This window comes from Dermacentor andersoni, chromosome 5 (assembly GCF_023375885.2).
Source record: "Dermacentor andersoni chromosome 5, qqDerAnde1_hic_scaffold, whole genome shotgun sequence".
Classification (NCBI taxonomy): Eukaryota; Metazoa; Arthropoda; class Arachnida; order Ixodida; family Ixodidae; genus Dermacentor; species Dermacentor andersoni.
The window spans coordinates 49,334,194-49,354,384 of NC_092818.1; the positions used below are offsets into that span (position 1 = coordinate 49,334,194).

At 46.6% G+C, this 20,191-nt stretch overlaps 1 protein-coding gene across 1 annotated transcript in view; it reads left to right on the top strand.

The window, feature by feature from the left end:
• The window catches only part of LOC126530357 (alpha-(1,6)-fucosyltransferase-like), a 47,195-nt gene extending 35,652 nt beyond the window's left edge, over positions 1-11,543 (top strand). Inside the window, exon 4 of the mRNA XM_055070254.2 lies at positions 10,938-11,543. Coding sequence (XP_054926229.2) covers positions 10,938-11,342 — 405 coding nt within the window. The 3' untranslated portion in view covers positions 11,343-11,543. The remainder of the gene's footprint in view (positions 1-10,937) is intronic.
• The last annotated feature ends 8,648 nt before the right edge of the window (positions 11,544-20,191 follow it).

A 20,191-nucleotide genomic window follows, 5' to 3' on the forward strand; every position in this document is an offset into this window, starting at 1 on the left:
GTCTCCAATCGACACTGGGTAAAACGCAATTGGCACAGTACCAGTGGTCGCTGAATGTGTTGTTCGGAATTTACGACGGTGCTATATTAGGTCTCATCTTCTTCGTTCACACACTGAGACTGGACAGCGTTACGTGAACGAAATATTTGAAGGAGTGGTGGATGAGTTTCTCAGCGGAGTCCCGCTGTCACGTCTTCCACTTCTGTGGAGTCAGTAAGATGGAGCACCAGCACGCAGCAGCTGCCGGGCACGAAACTATCTGGATGCGACTTTTCATGGGCAATAAATTGGAAGGCACGGGCCTGTAAACTGGCCGTCTAGATTACCGCACCTCTCTCCACTCGATTTCTTTCTTTGGGCTTATGCGAAAGATCGTGCTTACATGATCGAGAGGGATGTCATATTAGTTCAATGCAAGCAGAACCGATGTCTGCCGTAGTATTCCGGCGTCGGTCATTGAGAAAGCCACTGAAGATGTGCTAAAACGGACAGAGTACTGCGTAGCTGCAAAAGGAGACCTATTCGAACACGTCCTCTAGACTTGTGTGAAACGGAACATACAAATTCAAAGATAATAAGGCCGCACTGAAATTCGATGTTTTCTTCTTTTTCTAGTTTTTTTTTGTCTTTTCTTGTGCAGACATCTTGATTTCCCATTCAGTTATTTTAGAAGTGGTGTATTTACCTTCTTGAACGCATCGGTTTTGCCTCTTCTTTACACGTTGGTCACTTCCCGGTCAGCTTATTTCGCTTTTATTTTTTTACAGAAACCTCTTTTTGCAGCACGTATATACTTTCATGAAGAATAAAACGGTCGCTTTAATTTGCTTTTGTCCGAAGCAAGTTTTTGGCGCGAAATATAGCTTCATGGGCACTCCTTCGATGCGGTGCGAGCAAAGCCGGGATTTTGAAACATTCTATGCCTATTGCATTGCTTTTCGCATTTCGTGCGTGGTAAGAGCGGCCTTTGGTCACGTTATCAAGGAGCTTTTGTTATCAATGTGATCAGTCGGCCTTGAAAGATGGGTAATAAGTGTGACGTAGAAATGAGAGGAAGGAATAGCTGCGAAACCGCGAAACCTACTGTTAGTGCTCATTCCGTACCATTATCAAGGTGATGCACTGTCTCTTCTGGTTTGCGACAGGCAATGCATTTGCTTTCAGTCAGCTTATTGGGGGGCGCTGCTTTATGATGCGGGTGGAAGCGCACTCACGTGGTATTTTTCGTACTTCCTGAGGTTCTTTTGCCAGTCGGAAAAATTGTACGCAATTATTAGTACGTCGCTGAAAACACCGCGCAGTTAGATGTCCTTTTGGGGTGCCTACAACTGCATTGACACTTTGAAAATAAGAGCAGTACTTCTCGAGTTAGATAATTAATTGCGATTTCCAAATTAAGTCTCAGTAAAGAAAGAATTACTGGCGGATTCTTGACTGTACTGGAAACAGTATGCACTAAGCATTCTTCGAGTAACGCAACTGCTCTTTTTTAAACTCTTGGTGCATGGCAGTTGGGTAACACTGTATAATACACTCAGTAGCCGAAATGAGGCAAAGCGGGATTTACTCAAAATAAGAATCAACAGTAGTCATGCTCGGCAGCGCTTATATTCGGACTCACAGAAAAAGAAAGAGAGAGAGACAGTTTCAGGCTGTGAAATTGAACTGTCTCCTACTATGAGGTCTTGTATATACTCATATAACGCCGTCACTTCAGCGCTCAATTCTTCGAGAAATTCGAGTCAGCAAGAATTAATGATCGGCAGTGAGCCTCTGCAGTGTGTGCAGGAGGAAGTTTATGACATTCTATTACTCACAGGAAATCCTGCTCACGCCAAGAAAATTTGCGACAAAATCAAAACTGCTGGGAGCGCATACTGCTGGCACTACGAAATCATGATTGGAAGCTCGCCACTGTCATTGAAAAAACTGGTTTACAATCATTCCATTCTTCCAGTATTATCACAAGGTAGAGAAGCTTGGAGGTTAACAACGGAGCTTTAGATCAAGTTAAGGACCTCGCAAACAAGCGATAGAACGAAAAATATTAGGCGTAATGTTGAGAGAGAGGAAAGGAGCACTGTGGATCAGAGAGCAAACGGGGGTTTTGAAATTAAGAGGAAAAATGGACGCTTGGCAGGCCGCGTAATTTGTAGGGCCGGTGGTCGATTAAAAACACAGAGGAGGCGAGGGGAAAGGAAGCGCTGTCGAGGACGGCAGAAAATTAGTGCGGTAATGAAACAAGGGAATTTGCAGGCACAACTTGCAGTCAGCTAGCTCAGGTCAGGTGCAATTACAGATCGCTGGGAGAGGCATTCGTCCTGCACTGAACATAAAAATAGGCTCATGGCGTTTTACGACATCGAAAATCGGTCCGGAATTTTGTCGCACTGTTACTCTTGAGCCAAACTTAGCATATCACTGCGATACCGCATTCGCATGTTTACAGAACGGTGTCTGTCACCCTTCCGCCCCCCACACACGCACCTTGGCCTCGTACTATGTGTGCAGTGGCTGTTCCGCGCAGCGTGCGTCCCTGTATAAGATCGCTGACTTGAACCAATTTGATCCGAAACCAGATAGAAAGTTGAATCGTTATGTGCTTCGTGTACGGTGCTGTGCAGCATTATGTCTTGCACTTGAACATGTCTTCTCATGAGGCTGGTAAACTTATGGAAACGTTGGCGCTGATTATTGTGGTGATGTTTACTCATTAGCATTGACATTTATAAGGTGCTGTTTGGTGGTATGACACGCAGCGCAGATAGGGGCTATCCAGGCGCAGACATCACCAACCGATGATTTGGTAATGGCTTCTAAGTCTACGCGCCTTAGTACATTTAGCCTTTGTTGGAATGAGGCAGCCTCAGCCTGCAAAATAAACTGCTGGCCTAGCGCGCAGCATCATCCTCTTTTATCAGCTGAGGAGAAGCGATGAAAGCTGATACAATGTCAAAGTGCGATAGGCAGCGATACCTGTACGCGCAAATGTTACGTAGTAAATATTTTTGTCATAGTTTGGGAGTGTCGGCAGCCACGAATTCTTTCTACATTTCACTTTTAGGGATGCTTTCCCAGCTCACCGTGCCCTTGACGGGGATCCTGTGCGCAAAGAGCGCGCGCTTCGTCGTCAGTTGGCGCTCCACGACATTGCCGACCAGGAGCTTAGACGATATCAGCTGCCAAGAGAGCTGACATTAGGATTATGCGCGGCATTAGAACTGCACCCGTAACTGTGTGCAGCGCGATCACTTACCATACTGATGAACATACGGCTGCTTGTGGCGCTGCCTTGAGGCCGTATGAACTTATAAATTACGCAGCTATCTTTTATTTTCATTGCCGAAATTAGTATCAAAATAAAGACCTTTCGTCATTTTGCAATATGGTGGTGATGGTGGTGGTATGTTGTTAAAGGCGGGGCTAACCCGGCAGCCTTGGCTACAATTGCTCCGCTTGAGAGTCTTTTTCTGCACCAAATATACCGCAGTGTGTTCATCAGAAGTGTGTCTCACTAAAATGTGAGAAGAATGCGTGACACTTCTACTGCCATTTTTTTGACGGTGGTGCGGTGAACGGGCGAGCGTGGTTGAATTGAATTCTTGGGTTTTACACGAGAAAACCAGGATTTGATTATGAGGCACACCGTAGCGGGGGAGTCCAGATTAATTTTGAGCACCAGAGGTTGAAATGCGGTAGCCGTGGCTGGGATTCGATCTCGCGACCTCGAGCATAGCACGATAGACTCTGAAAATACCCGCTGCGTACGTTTAGTGGCTATGGCGTTGGGCTGCTAAGCATGAGGTCGCGGGATCAAATCCCGGCCACGGCGACCCAATTTCGATGGGGGCGAAATGCGAAAAGACCCGTCTACTTAGGTTTACGTTCACGTCAAAGAAGCCCAAGTCGTCCAAATTTGCGGAGTCCCCCACTACGGCGTGCCTCATAATCTGATCATGGTTCTGGCGCGTAAAACCACATAATTTAATATAGCTGCTGAGCCAATTAAGGCGAGTGGCGAGCGTGGTTGTGGTTGTCGGCGCTGTAGTTCGTCCGGAAAAGAAACTTGTCGAATAGGGATGTGCAGTGATTTGCCGTGACAATGTAGCCTCAACTACCGAGGCATGATGTGCGATCATGCTATCAATTGACCGCGCTTCTTTCAAATATGGTCCTTTAACCCAGGCTTTGCTTCCTCCTCGCTCGCATATTGCGCCGCAAGTGAAATGCGATGCCATTTCCGTTATACCTTCATGCAACCGTAAGAACATTTTAACAAGGAAATTGCTTACAAACAGCGTGGCTTAGTGAATCCTGTCTCTGTAGAATGCGTAGGAAACGAAGATTGGTAAAAAGGTTTATAGTCAAAGACCAACAAAAAAGCGCCTATCCACACCCCTTCTCGGCAGGGGCCATAACACTTGGATTAGCGTGGTAATCTTAAAAATTTAAGTTCGTTATCAGTGAGATGGACCGAAGGTTCGCTCACACGCGCGTCCAACTTTCTGATGTGAAAGGCTTCGGTTATTTCTCTTTCCAGTCGATTGCGCTCTCTCCCCGCAATCGAAACTATCAAAAGCTGGTCGGCATTCGCATTTTATGCAATGCAAAGGCAGACTCCCTCCTGTACCAGTAGAAAGCGAATGGCATTGCTCACGCATGCTATCGTTGATACAACGGCCTGTCTGGCCAGCCTGCATAAAATAGGCGTGTGATACACCAACGATGATGCAATTTTTTTTCTGCGCGCGAAAAAAGGGGCCCGCTTTTCCTCGGGTACTGCTCACATCTTTCTTCTTTCCTGTGATGGTTTTGCACAACCTAGCCAGTTCGCTGGGCGCTGAAAACACCGCCATGATGCCATTACTCGTGGCCCCACGCTTAAGGTTATGAGACGGGCCATGGAAATACAGCATCACTACGACCTTCTTTCTTTTCGAGAATTCATTGTGGTCCACGGTTTTCGCTGCTTTCTTTTTACCATAAAGCCGCAGTCTTTATGAATTCATGCGCTTTGTCACTTGATGCTTTTATCGAACTTCTCACGTTTTACCTGTCAAATACTGTAGTGTCCTTGAACAAGGATGTGTTCATTCAGAGAAAAGGTATTTGCATCGGATATAAGGTTCCTCCTGTACTGCTTCAGATTTATTTATCCAAGTTTGACAGTAATATAATTTGCAGGCTGCACGACAAATTACTTGGGCGAATTTTTAGGTATGGGGATAATTTTTTAGTGCTTTTTAATGTTAAATTGCGGTGATAGCTTAGAATCAAATGCGAGAACAATTTTAATGTGTTTCGAAGAGTCTTCTTGGGACCTTAGGTTCATCTTCGAACTCTATGAAGAAAACCTGATTAGATTTCTCGACTTAGAAATTAAATTTCAAAGTGAGTCTTGTATGTTGACGTCACGGCCCTAGATCGAAAAAAGCGCTCCTCCCTTAGGAATAGTCCCACTCCAAATTAATAAAACGACACATGGCTTCATTGTGCTCACGAATGCTATAAACAAGAGCTACACCCACTCTATGCAGGAGAATTTCGAAGCCCGGAAGGTGAGGTTAACCTAAGCAGGGTACCCGGCCTCGCGTTTGACTGCTGTGTCTCAAACCTGAACTAGGGTGGTTGCTTGAGCTAATTGGTAATTCATGATAAAAAACGACGTACAGCGCGAAAGACAAGGACTGCCAGAGACGACATACAGAGCGCTGACTTGCAACAATATTTTATTGCGTTGCCACATCATGTGCATATATACAAGAGGGGGCATGCGCAGAAAATGGAAGCCAGTAAAAAGGGGTGTTCTAACAGCCAGTCATTGTACTAAGAACATGGTCAACATTACAGTTTCTATCTGGCGAGATACGTGAATTCACTGGGGGTCAGCGTGATAGAGGGAGCACTAACACTCACACTACCCAGTTTTCTAATGAAATCAACTTCTATAATTTCCCAGGTGAGCTGTGAGCTGTGTCTCGCTAAAACTTCCGTATCTTCAAAGAGGGGCACGCAGCTGCAGTCCCGGCAGTGGATGCCCAAGTGGCCTTGAACAGTGTTATGGACGTTGTTACAGTGCTCTCTTAAACGCTCGTTTAAGCACCTGCCTGTCTGTCCAACATATTTACTGCCGCAAGACAGAGAAATTTGGTAAACCACATTCGTTGCGCATGTCACAAAACGTTTTCTGTGCCCGACAAAGCACCAACTCTAAAGTGATTTAGGCGCGTTTACGCGCTTACAGAGCCTTGCCAGCTTTTCTGAAGCTGAGAAAACGACTTCGATTCCTGCACGCTGCCCAATCCTCTTGAATCTATGGGATACATCATGCACCATACGATATCACTGCAAACCTGTGTCTTTCACCGGACTGGTTCCTTGACTGAGCGGGCTCACCACGGTTGGTCTGCCTCAGAAGTTGTTCCGCTATGGCTGAAATTAAGGCCAAAGGGTGCCCAGTCCAAGAAAGGCGATCAACCTGTGCAGCAAGGTTATGTTGCATCTCGTGTGAGCAAGATTTATTGAGGCTGTTAACGAGGCATAACTTTATGATACTTCGGTTAACGAGCTTTGAGTGTGCGGAGTTAAACGGCAAGAGTGGCTTCTTACTTCTCGCTTCGAAGCACCAGCACACATGTTTGTTAGTAAAGCACAGCCTGAGATGTAGAAAGCGCAAGGAATCATCAATGAGGACCTCATGCGTAAGTTCTAGAGGCTTCAGCTCATTCTTAAAGATCCCCAAGACTTCGGAAGCCGCAGGCTCGAAAGCGTGATCAGTGCAATCTATAAATACCAGGTAGTCATCCACAAACCTTCACACTTTGACAACTCGTTAACAGCCTCAATAAATCTTGCTCACAAGAGATGCACCATAGTCTTGCGGCACAGGTTGACCACCTTTCTTGGGCTGGCTACCCTTTGGCCTTAATTTCATCCATGGCGGAGCAGCTTCTGAGGCAGACAAAACGTGATGAGCCCGCTCAATCAAGGAACCAGTCCGTTGAAAGACGCAGGTTTGCAGTGATATCGTATGGTGCATCATGTATCCGATAGACTCAAGAGGAGTGGGCAGCGTGCAAGAATCACAGTCGTTTTCTCAGCAGCGGAAAAACTGGCAAGGCTCTGTAAGCGCTCAAACGCGCCTAAATCAATTCAGAGTTGGTGCTCTGCCGGGCACAGAAAACATTTTGTGACATGCGCAACGAATGTGGTTTACCGAATTCCCCTGTCTTGCGGCAGTAAATATGTTGGACAGACAGGCACCTGCTTAAACGGTCATTTAAGAGAGCACTGTAACAACGTCCATCACACTGTTCAAGGCCACTTGATTCATTGCCGGGACTGCGGCTGCGTGCCACTCCTTGAAGATGTGGAAGTTGCCCCCTCTATCGCGCTGACCCTTAGTGAAATCACGTATCTCGACAGATATAAATTGTAATGCTGGCCATGTTCTTAGTACAATGACTTGCAGTTAGAACACCCTTTGTGACTGCCATTCATTTTCTGTGCATGCCCCCTCTTGTATATATACACACAATGTGGCAACGCAATAAATTATTGTTGGAAGTCAGCACTGTGTATGTCGTCTCTCGCAGTCCTTGTCCTTCGCGCTGTGTGTCATTTTTAGCGGAAACCTTGCTTAGGAAAATCACGAAAAACAAACCCGTCAAGACCGTCGACGAAAATGAATCCTGGAAAAGAACAAAGTCTCAGTGATGCTATATTTGCATGGCCAGTCTCATAACCTTCTAGCAGTTCCGTCTAGCCATTCCTAGTGTGTGGCCACTTGGAATGACATCACGCTGGTGTTTTCGGCACCGAGCAAACTGGCTAGGTCGTGCAAAAGCATCATAGGACAGAAGAAAGATCTAAGGAGTAGCTGCGGAAAAAGGCACACCACTTTTTCATACAAAAAAAATGAAGAAAAGGTGCATCATCGGTCCTGCATCACATACCTATCTTATGCAGATGGTCTTGCGTTGGCCAAGCAGGCCATTGCATCAACGATCGCATGCGTAAGCATCAAAATTTGCTTCCTATTGGTACAGGAGCGAACTTGTCCTTGCATTGCAAAAAATGCCAAAGCCGACCAGTTTTGTAGTGTTTTGATAATGGGGAGAGAGCCCAGTGACTGGAAAGAAAAACACGTGAAGCATTCCGGCATAGAAATGTTGGGCAAGCATTTATGTTTGAGTGAACCGTCGGTCCAACTCACGCTAATCCAATTTTTGTGGCCTTTACGGGAGGAGGGGTAGTATGACGTTTCCTTTTTTTTTTCCATCTTTGACTATAATCATCGCGCATGCTCTGGTTTTCCTACGCATGTGTGGCGGAGGTTTGTGGAATGTATTCGCAATAAACTTCAGTTGTAAGTCCAGCGTTGTCCGGTGCGTTTCTTTTTTTTTTTTACTTGGATCTGTAGCTGCTGGCACAAAGTTTCGTACAATATATACTAGAGGGAACTCTGACCTCCCTACCTTTCATTTATCATTTGATCTCTCTCTCTCTGGCCGTAGTGTCTACGGGAGCTGCTAGGGAGTGTGGCAATTATGGCCAATTCATGAATTGGCCTAAACTTCGCCCTTCTATCTTCGAGCGGCTTCGCGACTTTGTAAACTCGTTATTTTCACCAAGGTACTGCCTATTAAATAATTGAATGAAAGTTAATAAAATTGCCCAAAGAAAGGATTCGAACGCAGGACCTCTAGCACATAAGCACGATATAGAAGCCATTAGGCCACGGACGCATGCATTGACAAGCGACATAAAACTCCCTTGTGAATTTATCGCGCGCAAGCCATTGCCTTGAGAGGCTTGGCGTATTTCGATTTGGCCACCTCGACAAACTGAGCTGCTGCAATCAGTAGCGATCGCTCATGTTCGCAGCGACTTCTGCACTTCTAAGAGTATAGATAGCTGTACAATTTGCGAAATGAAGGCAGACAAATTGTAATAAACAAAGTCACAAGAACTTCTCAATCCACAAGCACGAAAGTGTGACAAATCCATGTACTTTCCATCATTCCCATGGTGGCTGAAGGATTGCTTCGCCAGAGTTCCCTCTAGTCATTATTGTATGAAACTCTATGCTTGCTGGAACACCCCCCACCCCCGATATACTGTCACTATTCACCAATTCACCAGTGGAGCCCTACAATAGGGACACCGACAATTAGCGATGCTCCTTTAGGGCAACACAAAACTCTCTTTATTCCTTGAATAACGATTATATATCCTATCCTATCCTATCCAACTGGGCCAGCAAACCACAGTGCTAAACACTACACGGCTGTTACATATCGAGAATCTTCAGACTTGACGTCTCCTATTTCGATCGCGGGCAAAGTGGTGGAAGTGCCTTGATAGGCCCGTCACCATTCGATAACGCGGTTATATCGAAGCTCAAAGCGCAGCAACGACACCCTAGGAATCTTTCCGATCGCAAAAACTTGTCGAGACCTCTCACCAGAACGCGAAAACTTTCCACTCGTCGTCAACAGCACGTTGGCTGAGCACCCTCCAGCGCGCTTCCACATACCAGCATGGCGCCGGACGATACATGGCGCTGTGATTGCAAAATTTCGGCACTCCCGATAAAACGGTCTATAGGAATTTAGCTGCCGTGGCGTGTCCTCTTGCAGGACGACCCGCTGTGACAACCATTTTGCTGGCCACTTTGGTCTTCAAGGTTTTCTTTGTGTCGTTGTACTGCATTTATATTTTGATCGCTTGTATTCGTGTGTATATTTTAACATACAATAACTGTTTGAACACGTGTGCATATTTGAACATGCAATAACTGTTTGAACACATGTACACTAAATATCAATGATTTATCGTAACACTTCTGTGTAATGTCTGTATGAGCCTTTAAGGTACCTGAATAAATTTTAAAAAAAGATGGGGCCAATAAAGATGCGAGGCTTTACAACCTAATGCAGCTTGAGAAAAAGCCGTTTGGCACCAGAGAATCGAACTACCAGCTATATCCCAAACACCAACTCGCCATATAGGAAGTTATTCTCAAGCTATAGCGAGATTTCCTGCAAACACAAGGCGCATTGCGACTTGTAATTAACACAATTTTTACTTTGAAAGCGGTCAGACGGGCCTGAGAAACTTGCAAGTTCTGTAAATTTCAATATGAGGATTTGTTAGGCCACAAGCTGGCTGTTCGCTTGCATCCTACGTAGATTCTTCGAATGAACTGTTGCATCTTGAGCTTACCTGGTAAAAATGAATTGCCATGAATTACAGTGAAGCAGCACTGCATAAAATGCAAGAAAGCGTGCAAAAGCAGGCTTCATGAGATCTTTGTAACAGTCCTTGTGAACATCGATAGTCAATTTGGTGGGCTACATGACTGTCAGCTCGTGCTCTTCTGTCGCTCGTTCGCACACTAAAGGAGAGAGAGAGAGAGTGAGGGAGAGACAAAAGAGAAGGAAAGATAGGGAGGTAGCCAGTGTAGCTACCAGCTGGCTACCCTGCGCTGGGGAAAGGTGTAAAGGAAATAAGAGGTGAAAGAACAAATAAATAAAAAAAGAAAGTAAGAAATATTCACATAATAACGTTATGCTAGGCGTTACAACTTTCGATGTATGTCGCAAAGTTCACAAGCCCTTAATAACTTGAGTGGTGACACCCGCCTGAGCTAGTGTCCTAGAACTTCTTACTTTGTGAAAGGGCGCTCGCACACTAAATAATTCCAGCGTGGTAGGAAAGCAACGGTTGGCAAGTGAGAAGACGTTCCACGTGCAACGTTTCGTATTTAGGCAATTCTTGCTATTTTTCTGTTGATAGTTTGACATCATATCTCTAAGAAAGTCAATGATACGGTAATATACGCTGACCGGTGCATTTGTTGTTATTTTGAACCATTTAATGTTTGGTTGAAATTGACACGCAATAAAGTTCTCGATTGTTTTTTTTTTACGCAGTTCTGCCGTGTCGCATACGAATTGATGCAAGCAAGACACGCAAAAACTGGAGTCGACGCCACGCGCAAGGCGGTGTCAATCGACGTCGAGTACTTTTATGCCTCCGTCTCTTTTCCGGCTCGCCGAACTCTCTACGAGAACAGCGCGGTCATCGGCAACGAAATGAACTGGACGCACCCTGGCATTCTTTTAGAGAGAAAGCACGACCTTGATCCACACCACGAGGCAATAGATAAGAAGTACGCGGATGGCTTCAACATACTTCTCACTGAGGGACCCGAAAAGGCAGTGAAAACGATGGTGTATCCGCGATTCAAGACTCTACAGACATACTCAGTAGCCTGCTACGCCGCTTTCAACGACACTAAAGAAGCAATCGCGTATTCGAAAGCATCTGTCCTATAAATGCAAGCGAATATTCAGAAGCTCATCCGCGTTTTCTGTGAACACGAAAAAACTAGCCTTTATGAAAGTTCCCAGAATACATTGACATTTCGTTGCTGCCGTTTCATTGGTAGGGAGCTGTATGCCAATTAATATTTTAGACAAAGATTCCTACATTCGAAAATAATAAATACTATTCTTTGAAGACTCGAAATTCGCATCTAGAAAGACATCATGAAAATAGCAAATTGTAAGAGAAACGTCAATAAACAAATATCAGGGCAGCTGAGGTTTACTGGAAAGAGCAGTAGCATCTTTCTGAAAGATGCTGAATAAAAATCGCGCACGCAAGTATAATTTGCGGTGTATAAAAAGGAACCGCCAGATGCGCCAGTGCTTAAAGGCTCACAGTGATTTTCAACGTTTCAGATTTGCAGGTATGCGCTACGTGATTTTCATGCTATGCATCTTAGATTTGTGTAATGCTACTATGAGCATACATGCACATTCTCATGTGTGTAAATGGTAATCAAAGTGTGTGATGCACACTCTCTAAGTGCTCTTTGGAGTTGCCAATAGTAATTGTTCTATATTCTTCCTGGTGTCTTCATATTGCTGTACAGTGTCGTATATGTTTACCTTAAGATAGCCTCTTTTTTTATTTTGTTGTACTTTCGTCATAATGGAGTCTGCACTGTCTCAATTGCAGTTTAAAACAGTATGTACGCGTGTAGGAGCCGCACTTTTTTTCGTAACCTTGGCGAGGCGGGACCCCAGCGGTGGTGGGCCATTGCCATTTAGTTTTTCTGGCCAAGTGTAACACGCTCGATTTCTTTACAACTCTAGTGCAGTTAGGGCCACGCAGCTTTATGGTCATCTATTGTCGTCAGTAATTACGCTGTCACTGCTGCTCAGATTAGGTTTGGTAGCACTTTGTGACAAAGTGCTACCGAGCCATGTGCCTGCCGGCATCCCTCTCTATATGGCCGCGATTGCCGCCACAGCGGCAGCGCCGCTTATGCGGAGGTAGGCAGGCACGCTCCCCATTGTCCTGAACTCACCGCACCTGTTGGTCACGTGGGTCGACTGCGAGTGACGAGCGACGGCGTAGCGGTGGCAAGCAGGCAGAGTGGTTTGGAGGTCAGAGCGGCATGGTGCCGCACCGAGAGACAGCTGAAGATGTCATTGGCAGATGGAAGCCCCCAGGCCGAAGTCTTCGGCGGTTGACGAACAGGCGGTGCAAGTACGTCAAGATCTTCGGCAGCGAGAACCCGCAGCCCGACGCTTCTGCACATCGGGATCTCGACGAGCACGCCACTAATAAACCCCGTGTTGCAATCTGCTCTCAGAACTTTCCGCCGGATTCTTTTTTTTAAGCGTGCTTCATCTTTCATTTAACCGATCATCGCGCGTACCTTTTCGTATATTCTGTTAGTGTAATGCTTGCCTCGTGTATTGTCGCGTGCATGTTTAATTGCATTGCGTGATTGTTTTGTTAATTCGCAAGAGTTGTAAACTTCCACGTGGTGGGCTTTGTGTTGCGAGTCGCGTCTGAGATTGTGGTTTGGAATCCGCACGCCTTCCGCGAAGCGTCGTACCTTATTACGCGCGATTTGCCTATTCTTTTTTTTTCATGTCTTTTTCATGATTTCATTTTATTTCGCTGAGCGTGGTTTTTTAAGTCGCCTCCCGTCTCATGCCTCTGGTCCACGGTCGATCAGGCGTGGACGTTATCGCCGGTCAGCAGTCGAACCATCCGTGAATACACGCTGTTAAGAATGGCCGTACGGGGTGGCAACGTGCCAGCTTTCAGCCCGCTGCACGTGTTCCAAGCCCACCAGTCGGGGCGCCCTTCCGAGAACTGCGGATGGCCGGCGGCCACGTGGCGAGCGATCAGCTCCGGAAATTGGTACTTGGCGGAGCCATCCGGGACAAAGCAGTTCTACGAAGCCCTCTGTCGTCGGCTCCAGACCTTCGCACCTGTGTGTTTGCGTGTGTGTGGGCGTAAACGATAGTGCGGGGCGGCGGCAAGTTTACAATGCTTGGACGAACCTTCCCGACCATTCGTGCTCCGTCCACGACCGAACGATGACGTTGAAATATGACGTCAAGCGGAGAGCTTATAAGCAGCGTTTGCCGGCTGCTAGAGTGTGCTCGTGTCGTGATCATTGTCGGGAGCTGAGTGCTCTGTCATGCTCGAAATGTAGTAGTGAGCTGTGTGCTCGTAAGCTGTTTGCTGTATGTTAGTTTTGCGGGCTCCATATGGGAGTCGCGCTAGTCTGCCAATGTATCCTGCTTAAACTGTTAATATGTAAATAAATCCTGTTCACCGAGTTCCTGTCTACGAACTTCATCTCCTTCAAATGGTGGCAGCGGCGAGATAGTCCGGCGACTCCTACATCTGGTCGACAGCGGTAGGACCGTCCGACGAATCCTACAAAGTGGAGTGGCTTTGTTGTCGCCCCATTTCCTCCGTTTCTGAGAATGCAAAAAAATTATATCCCAATGTTTGACAACTGACATCCGCATGACAGAACATGCTGACCGAAATCTTCTGCGGCCACGAGGCATAGCGGGCGGAGCATGCGCGTTTACGCTGAGAGTGAAAGAAGCTCTTGATATGGCCGATGGACTCATCGATGAATTGGAACGCATCGTGGCCGTCGGGAGGCAGATGGGCCTTGAAGGGCCAGCGCTCAAGGAGTTCTTGCGCAAAATACGCCCCGAAGCAGGGGCGGATCGTCGCGAGCGCAGGAAAGAGGGAGAGGTGCGACACCTCGAAAAGGACGAGCGCCTCAGATAGGAGGCGCAGAGGAGGCGCGAGGAAGCCCGACAGTGCGAGAAGGACGAGGGCGATAGGGCACGATCTTCCCGGCGTGTCCCCGAGTTGGAGAGGGTGATTGCACGATTGCGTACCGAAAACGAGCGTGCAGGCAATGTTCGAGAGTCAGAGGGCCTACCGGGTTCGACCGCCGACACAGTGAAACCTCATCTGTCTGGAGTGAGTTGTGCTCAGGCTAGTGTCCAGCACAGATCTTCGCACGTGCCTCAGCCCTGGGGTGCCGGAGCCTTCGAAGAAAACGAGAGGCTGGGGCTTCTAGAATCGGTGTGGCGGCTGACGATGGTCAGAGGTTGGCCACGAAAAACATGAGTCGCCGCGCTGGCAAACTGTGCCGGTATTGCAGGCGGAGACAGGCGTCGAAATGCGGGGGGAGGTGAGGGGAGTTCATCGCCGGCAAAACATGGGGATCGTCAATGGGCTCCATGCTACAGTTATATCGAGCACTTTTCATCGGATTCCTACGCTATAGCTCTCCCGTGCTTGCTAAAACATGCAAGTCAAATCTTGGAGAACTTCATAGCGTGCAAGCACACGCACTAAGTGTTTGCTCACGCCTTCCACGGAGCGCCTCAACAGCAGGAACCATTATAATGGCTCAAGAACATCCGATCACGACTTACATTAGAACCGACATGCTTAAGGCCCATGTTCGTCATATTTCACGGATGCAGTCAAGCTCTCTTGCCTGCCTGCCAGAACGACGACCACAGGCGTCCTTCACCAAAGAGGTCAGCCTCCATCGTGCCTCCTTACCATCGGGCTTCACACCCTCAGCACGGTCAACCTCCGCTTTGTGGTGTATGAAACAACCTCAAGTGCGTCTTGCGGTTCCAGGGTAAGAAAGAAGACCGACCTGCCTATCTTCGCCTTGAAGCAAGCAGTTCTGGATTGTTTGCACACTTTCTACTTTGACCGAGTCCACATATATACGGATGGCTCTTCCACTCAGACCAGCTCCGCCGGCGCAGTGGTTATACCATCACGATTATTGAGCATCTGATACAAGATTTCTCACTGGACAACATCCACCGGTTCGGAGCTTGTTGCCCTCCGAGGTGCCGTTGATTATATTAACAACCAACCGGCTAATCTGTGGGCGATATTCTGCGATTCGAAGGCGGCCTTACAATGTCTTCTGTCATCTCTTCGTCGCCGGTCCTGTGAACAACTCTTGTCGAAGATACGAGAAATGCGCCATCATATGATCAGGAAAGGACACGACATCGTGTTTCAGTGGCTGCCTGGCCATTGCGGTATCTCCGGCAGCGACCTGGCTGACGAAGCTGCTAGGAAAGCACACAAAGGAGCAACCTTTGTTTCTGTACCTTTGTCGCGGACTGACGCAGCCCAGCACTTAAAAGGGCTAGCGCACCGTATGACATTGGCGAAGTGGCACACGCCTGAATTCACTCAACATCGATTGCATTCCCTCGATCCATCTATGCAACTGCGGCTGTAACCAGGACTTACAAAGGCCACAAAAGCGCTGCTGCGATATTTGAAAGATACCGGATTGAGCCAGCGTGAGTGATCCGGACTTAGTGACCGAATGATATCCCCAGTGGACTTTCTCTTCTTCTTTTAATCATTCCGTCCCCCTTTCCCTTTACCCCTTGTAGTGTAGCCAACCGGGCTCAGTCCTGGTTCACTTTCCGACCTTTCATTTATCATTTGCTCTCTCTCTCTCTCTCTCTCTCTCTCTCTCAGGGATATGACGTACGGAGCGCTGATAGACTTAGAGAGTGGGGAACGGGCCCTCATCCAAACGACACAGAAGTCGCAACGACAGAGGCGTCGATAGGCCTTGGCAGTAGCGCGGAATTGCTCGTCGCCGCCAAGCAGCACGGGATTGGGATTTTCACCTTCTCAGCGGCAGGTGCCATTGAGCCACGCATTCCAGAGGACACGGGTCGTCATGCGCTGTGCATGGGTGGAGATTGGACAACGGTCACTGTATTTCCGTTAGCGAGCCAAAAGCAGGCAGCCCGGGCATGATGTGGAATGCAACGGCGGGAAGGCTACTAGACAGTTTTAGTTTAGCTTATGCTGTACCATTGCGTACTCTAAAATAAAGCGGGTCGCTACTTCGCATCCCCAGAACGCTAAACGACCCCTAGCGTACAGCGTACGCACGCTATTTCTGAGATTTAGCGTTGACGTCTTTGCGTGGTTTGCGTAGTTTGCGGAGAACATGGCGGCGCTCCGCGCTGTCCACTTCGGATTGAATTTGGCGTTGATTTTGTAAAATTCACTTCTTTCATAGCAAACGACTGTGTAAATCGCTTTCGCTTAGTCTCAGGCCGCTTCGATAACAGAGTATTGTGGATAACCTTGCACAGTTTTCGAGATCGCTTCTCGTTTCGAACAAGTCAAAACCTAACGGGACGGATGGATGGATGGAGATGGACGGACGGATGAACGGACGGATGAACGGATGGATGGACGGATGGACGGATGGTTGGATGGATGGATGGATGGATGGATTGATGGATGGATGGATGGATGGATGGATGGATGGATGGATGGATGGATGGATGGATGGATGGATGGATGGATGGATGGATGGATGGATGGATGGATGGATCGATGGATGGATGGATGGATGGATGGATGGATGGATGGATGGATGGATGGATGGATGGATGGATGGATGGATGGATGGATGTTATGAGCGTCCCCTTTGGAACGGGGCGGTGGGTTGCACCACCAAGCTCTTGCTATTATACTGCCTAATGTCCTACCCAAGATAAAAAAGAATACGAAAAAAAAACACCATGAACTCCCACAACCACATTTTCTGACCACCTATTGCGAACTTTGCTTTTGTACGTCTCCGTTTTTTCTCGTTTCCCTACTTTTCTTCAACAAATCTTCCAATCGCCTCTTACTAATCTCTAATGCGGACATGTTTACTTTTCCCCTGCCTAAACCCAAGCGCTTCAAGGAGGCCAGTGGTGCCTCAATCGACCGCGTGACAGACGTCTTTACATTCTAATAAAACATGCTGCATCGTTTCCCTAGCTTTACCGCATCTCGCTTTATAGATTCGTGCTCTAAGGCATCCTGATCTCGCTTCGAAAAGTAATGAGCTTCCCTGTGAGTTATCATAAATTGTTTCCTTCCTGATTTCGTTTTTTCCCCTTAAGAAGTTACTCATGGCAGGTTTCTTTTTCATTGCCGACACCCATGAGATTATTTCAGCCTCTCTAACCTCTCGCTTGACGTTTCTTGTTGCTGTGTTGCCCACCCTACAGGCCGCATACTTGCTGGTAAGCTTCCTAGTTTTATTTGCTGCACTGTGAATCAATGTTTTTCCTGTATAGATACCGCACCACACTCCCAGCATATTTACTTTATTCCATGTTCCTTAGTCGTTCTTCATAACCAATTTCACTGTGAGCTTTCCTCACTTCAAAACTAGTCCAACCCATATCACCCTGCACAGCTTCATTTGCAGTCTTCCAGTCAGCGCCCAATGCGAGGCGACCCATTGACCTTTGTTTCCCATCGAATCCTGATTGTACCGATGATTGCAAGCAAACAACCGCGTTTCCAAAAGTAAGTCCCGGAACCATTACACCTTTTCACATAACCCGAAGCACCTCGTACCTATTTTATCGCCACAGCGCTCTTTGCTTCATTATGGCTGCATTTCTCTTTGACTTTACTGTTATTGTTTTTTCCTGCGTTTTCATCTATATATTGCATTCGTTTATCCATATACCAAGGTATTTATATTCTCTTGTCCGAGGTATTCCAAGGCCCTATATTTCTACTGTCTGTTCGCTATTTTCATTGAATGCCATAACACCTGTTTTCCAACAATAAATTTCAAACCTAAATTCTTACCTTCCTGTCTACGGATATTATCCAGACGTTGCAAATGATTTTGCTTGTTAGCTGGCAACTCAATGTCGTCCGCATAAAATCAATCTGGAAGCGGCTGCTCTGCTACTGTACCCGCCTGTCTCTGTGAGCGATTAAACCTTATATTACTTTCCTTCTAGCACCCTCTCCATCCTACCCAAGTACATCATAAACAGCAGTGGGGATAAAGGGAACCCTTGCCTCATTCTCTTGTTGATATCAACTTTCTCCTCGCTCCTCATCCCTTCTCTTTCAACGCAAGCGGTATTTTCTAAGTACATTCCTCTCAAACTATGTAGACAATCGTTACCTCAGCCTTCCCCTTCCAGAATATCCCACAACATGTTGCGGTCTACGTTGTCATATGCGCCAGTAATGTCTAAAACGGCCACATATTAGGGTCTGCTTTCTACTCTTGATATTCCAATACACTGAGTAAGAACAAGTAAGTTATCATCCAAACGCCTACCTATTGTGAAGCCATGCTGAAGTTCTCCCAAAATACCATTATTCTCTGCCCATGCTTGCAAATCTAATTTGATTGCCTGCTCTGCTAGCCTGTATATTACCGATGTAATGGTCAACGGTCTATACGAGTGAATTCTATCTTTCTCCCCCTTACCTTTATAAAATAAATTCATTCTACTTTGTCGCCAGCTGTCTGGTATTCTTCCGTGATTTAAAGTTTTTTTCCACTGTTTTCACCAGAGCTTCCTTACTTTTTGGTCCTACTTCATTAAACAATCTAACGGGAACCTCGTCTAGCCGAGTGGCTGTGAGCTTGGGAATTTTCTCTTCGGATTTCCTCCAGTTGAAATATGTCAGCGCCAGCTCCTCTTGCTACCTGCTACCTCGTCATTGCCTTGGAAAGATTCGGCTGGTATTTTTCGGATGTAATTAAATGCCGCTTTCCTTTCCAATTTGTTTCCATCTTCGTCTGGGATATGTTGCTGTATTGTTACTGACTTCCTGCCTCATAATTTTATGCGGTTTCAAAATACATAAGATACGGCCTTCTTTCTCTCACGTATTTCTGACAACCAATGTTCACTTTCACCTTTTATCTTTGCTTGCACCATTATTTGAACCATAGACTTTTTCTCCCGGTACATTTCCCATTTACTGGCTACCTAATCCTACGGCAACTGCGTCTTCTTTGCCTGCCTGTGCTCTCAGGATGCTTTCTGTCGTCCGGCGATCGCTTCTCGTAGCTCCGTGTTCCACCAACTTTTCGGTTTCTTTTTTTCCTTTCCAACGAACATGTTTCTCTTTCCGTATTTCTGTCGTTATTACACTTAAAAGCTAACTATATTCCCACTCTTTACTTGGCAATTTGCAAAGTGCTTCCTCAGCTCTAGTGACTATATTTGTTATTTATTCAGTGTTCAATTTGGACTGGCCATTTTACACTCTCTGCTCTCTTTCCCAACTGCATATCCCATATTCAAAATGATACGTTCACGGTCACTCCCTATGCTGCTGTACCCTTCCTCATCAATGATAATTTCTCTCAACTTATCATGAATTCCTTCTGTCATCAAGCAGTAATCAATCGTTGATTGCCGGTTTCCCACTTCCCACGTAATCTGCCCTTCATACTTAGGCCCTGTATTCACGATAACGAGATTATGTTGCTCACAAAGGTCTAGCATTGACTTCCCGTTGTCGGTATAGCCATCTAAATCATGTATATTGGCATTCATGTCACCTAATGCGATAATTTCAGCACCATTCCCCAAACCGTTAATATCAGCGCTTATGCATTTCACTAACTCTATTCTTCTCTGTGCAATTATTTCCGGTCAGCAAATACGTAACGCCCAGTCAAGTTTTTTTTTCCGCCCATTCTACCTGATAACCAAAGATGCTCTTGACATTTTGAATTTACTCTTTTGCATTTGGCTCCGTAATGGATGAGCATTCCGACTCTCCCTCCCTTTCTTTCCGACTTAGTTCTTGTGCACCCTTCCCAACCATTATTCTCAATCACTGGCGGCTCTTCCGAGTCTCTAAGGTGCGTTTCTGTAGCCGCATACACCCCTATTTCTTCTCTATTTAACTGCTCCTCAATCTCTGCCCACTTTTCCTTTCTTCTGCCGCCCTGCATGTCTATGTAGCTTATTGTATGGCGCATGGCAAGCTCTCTTTCTTCCTTTCCTCC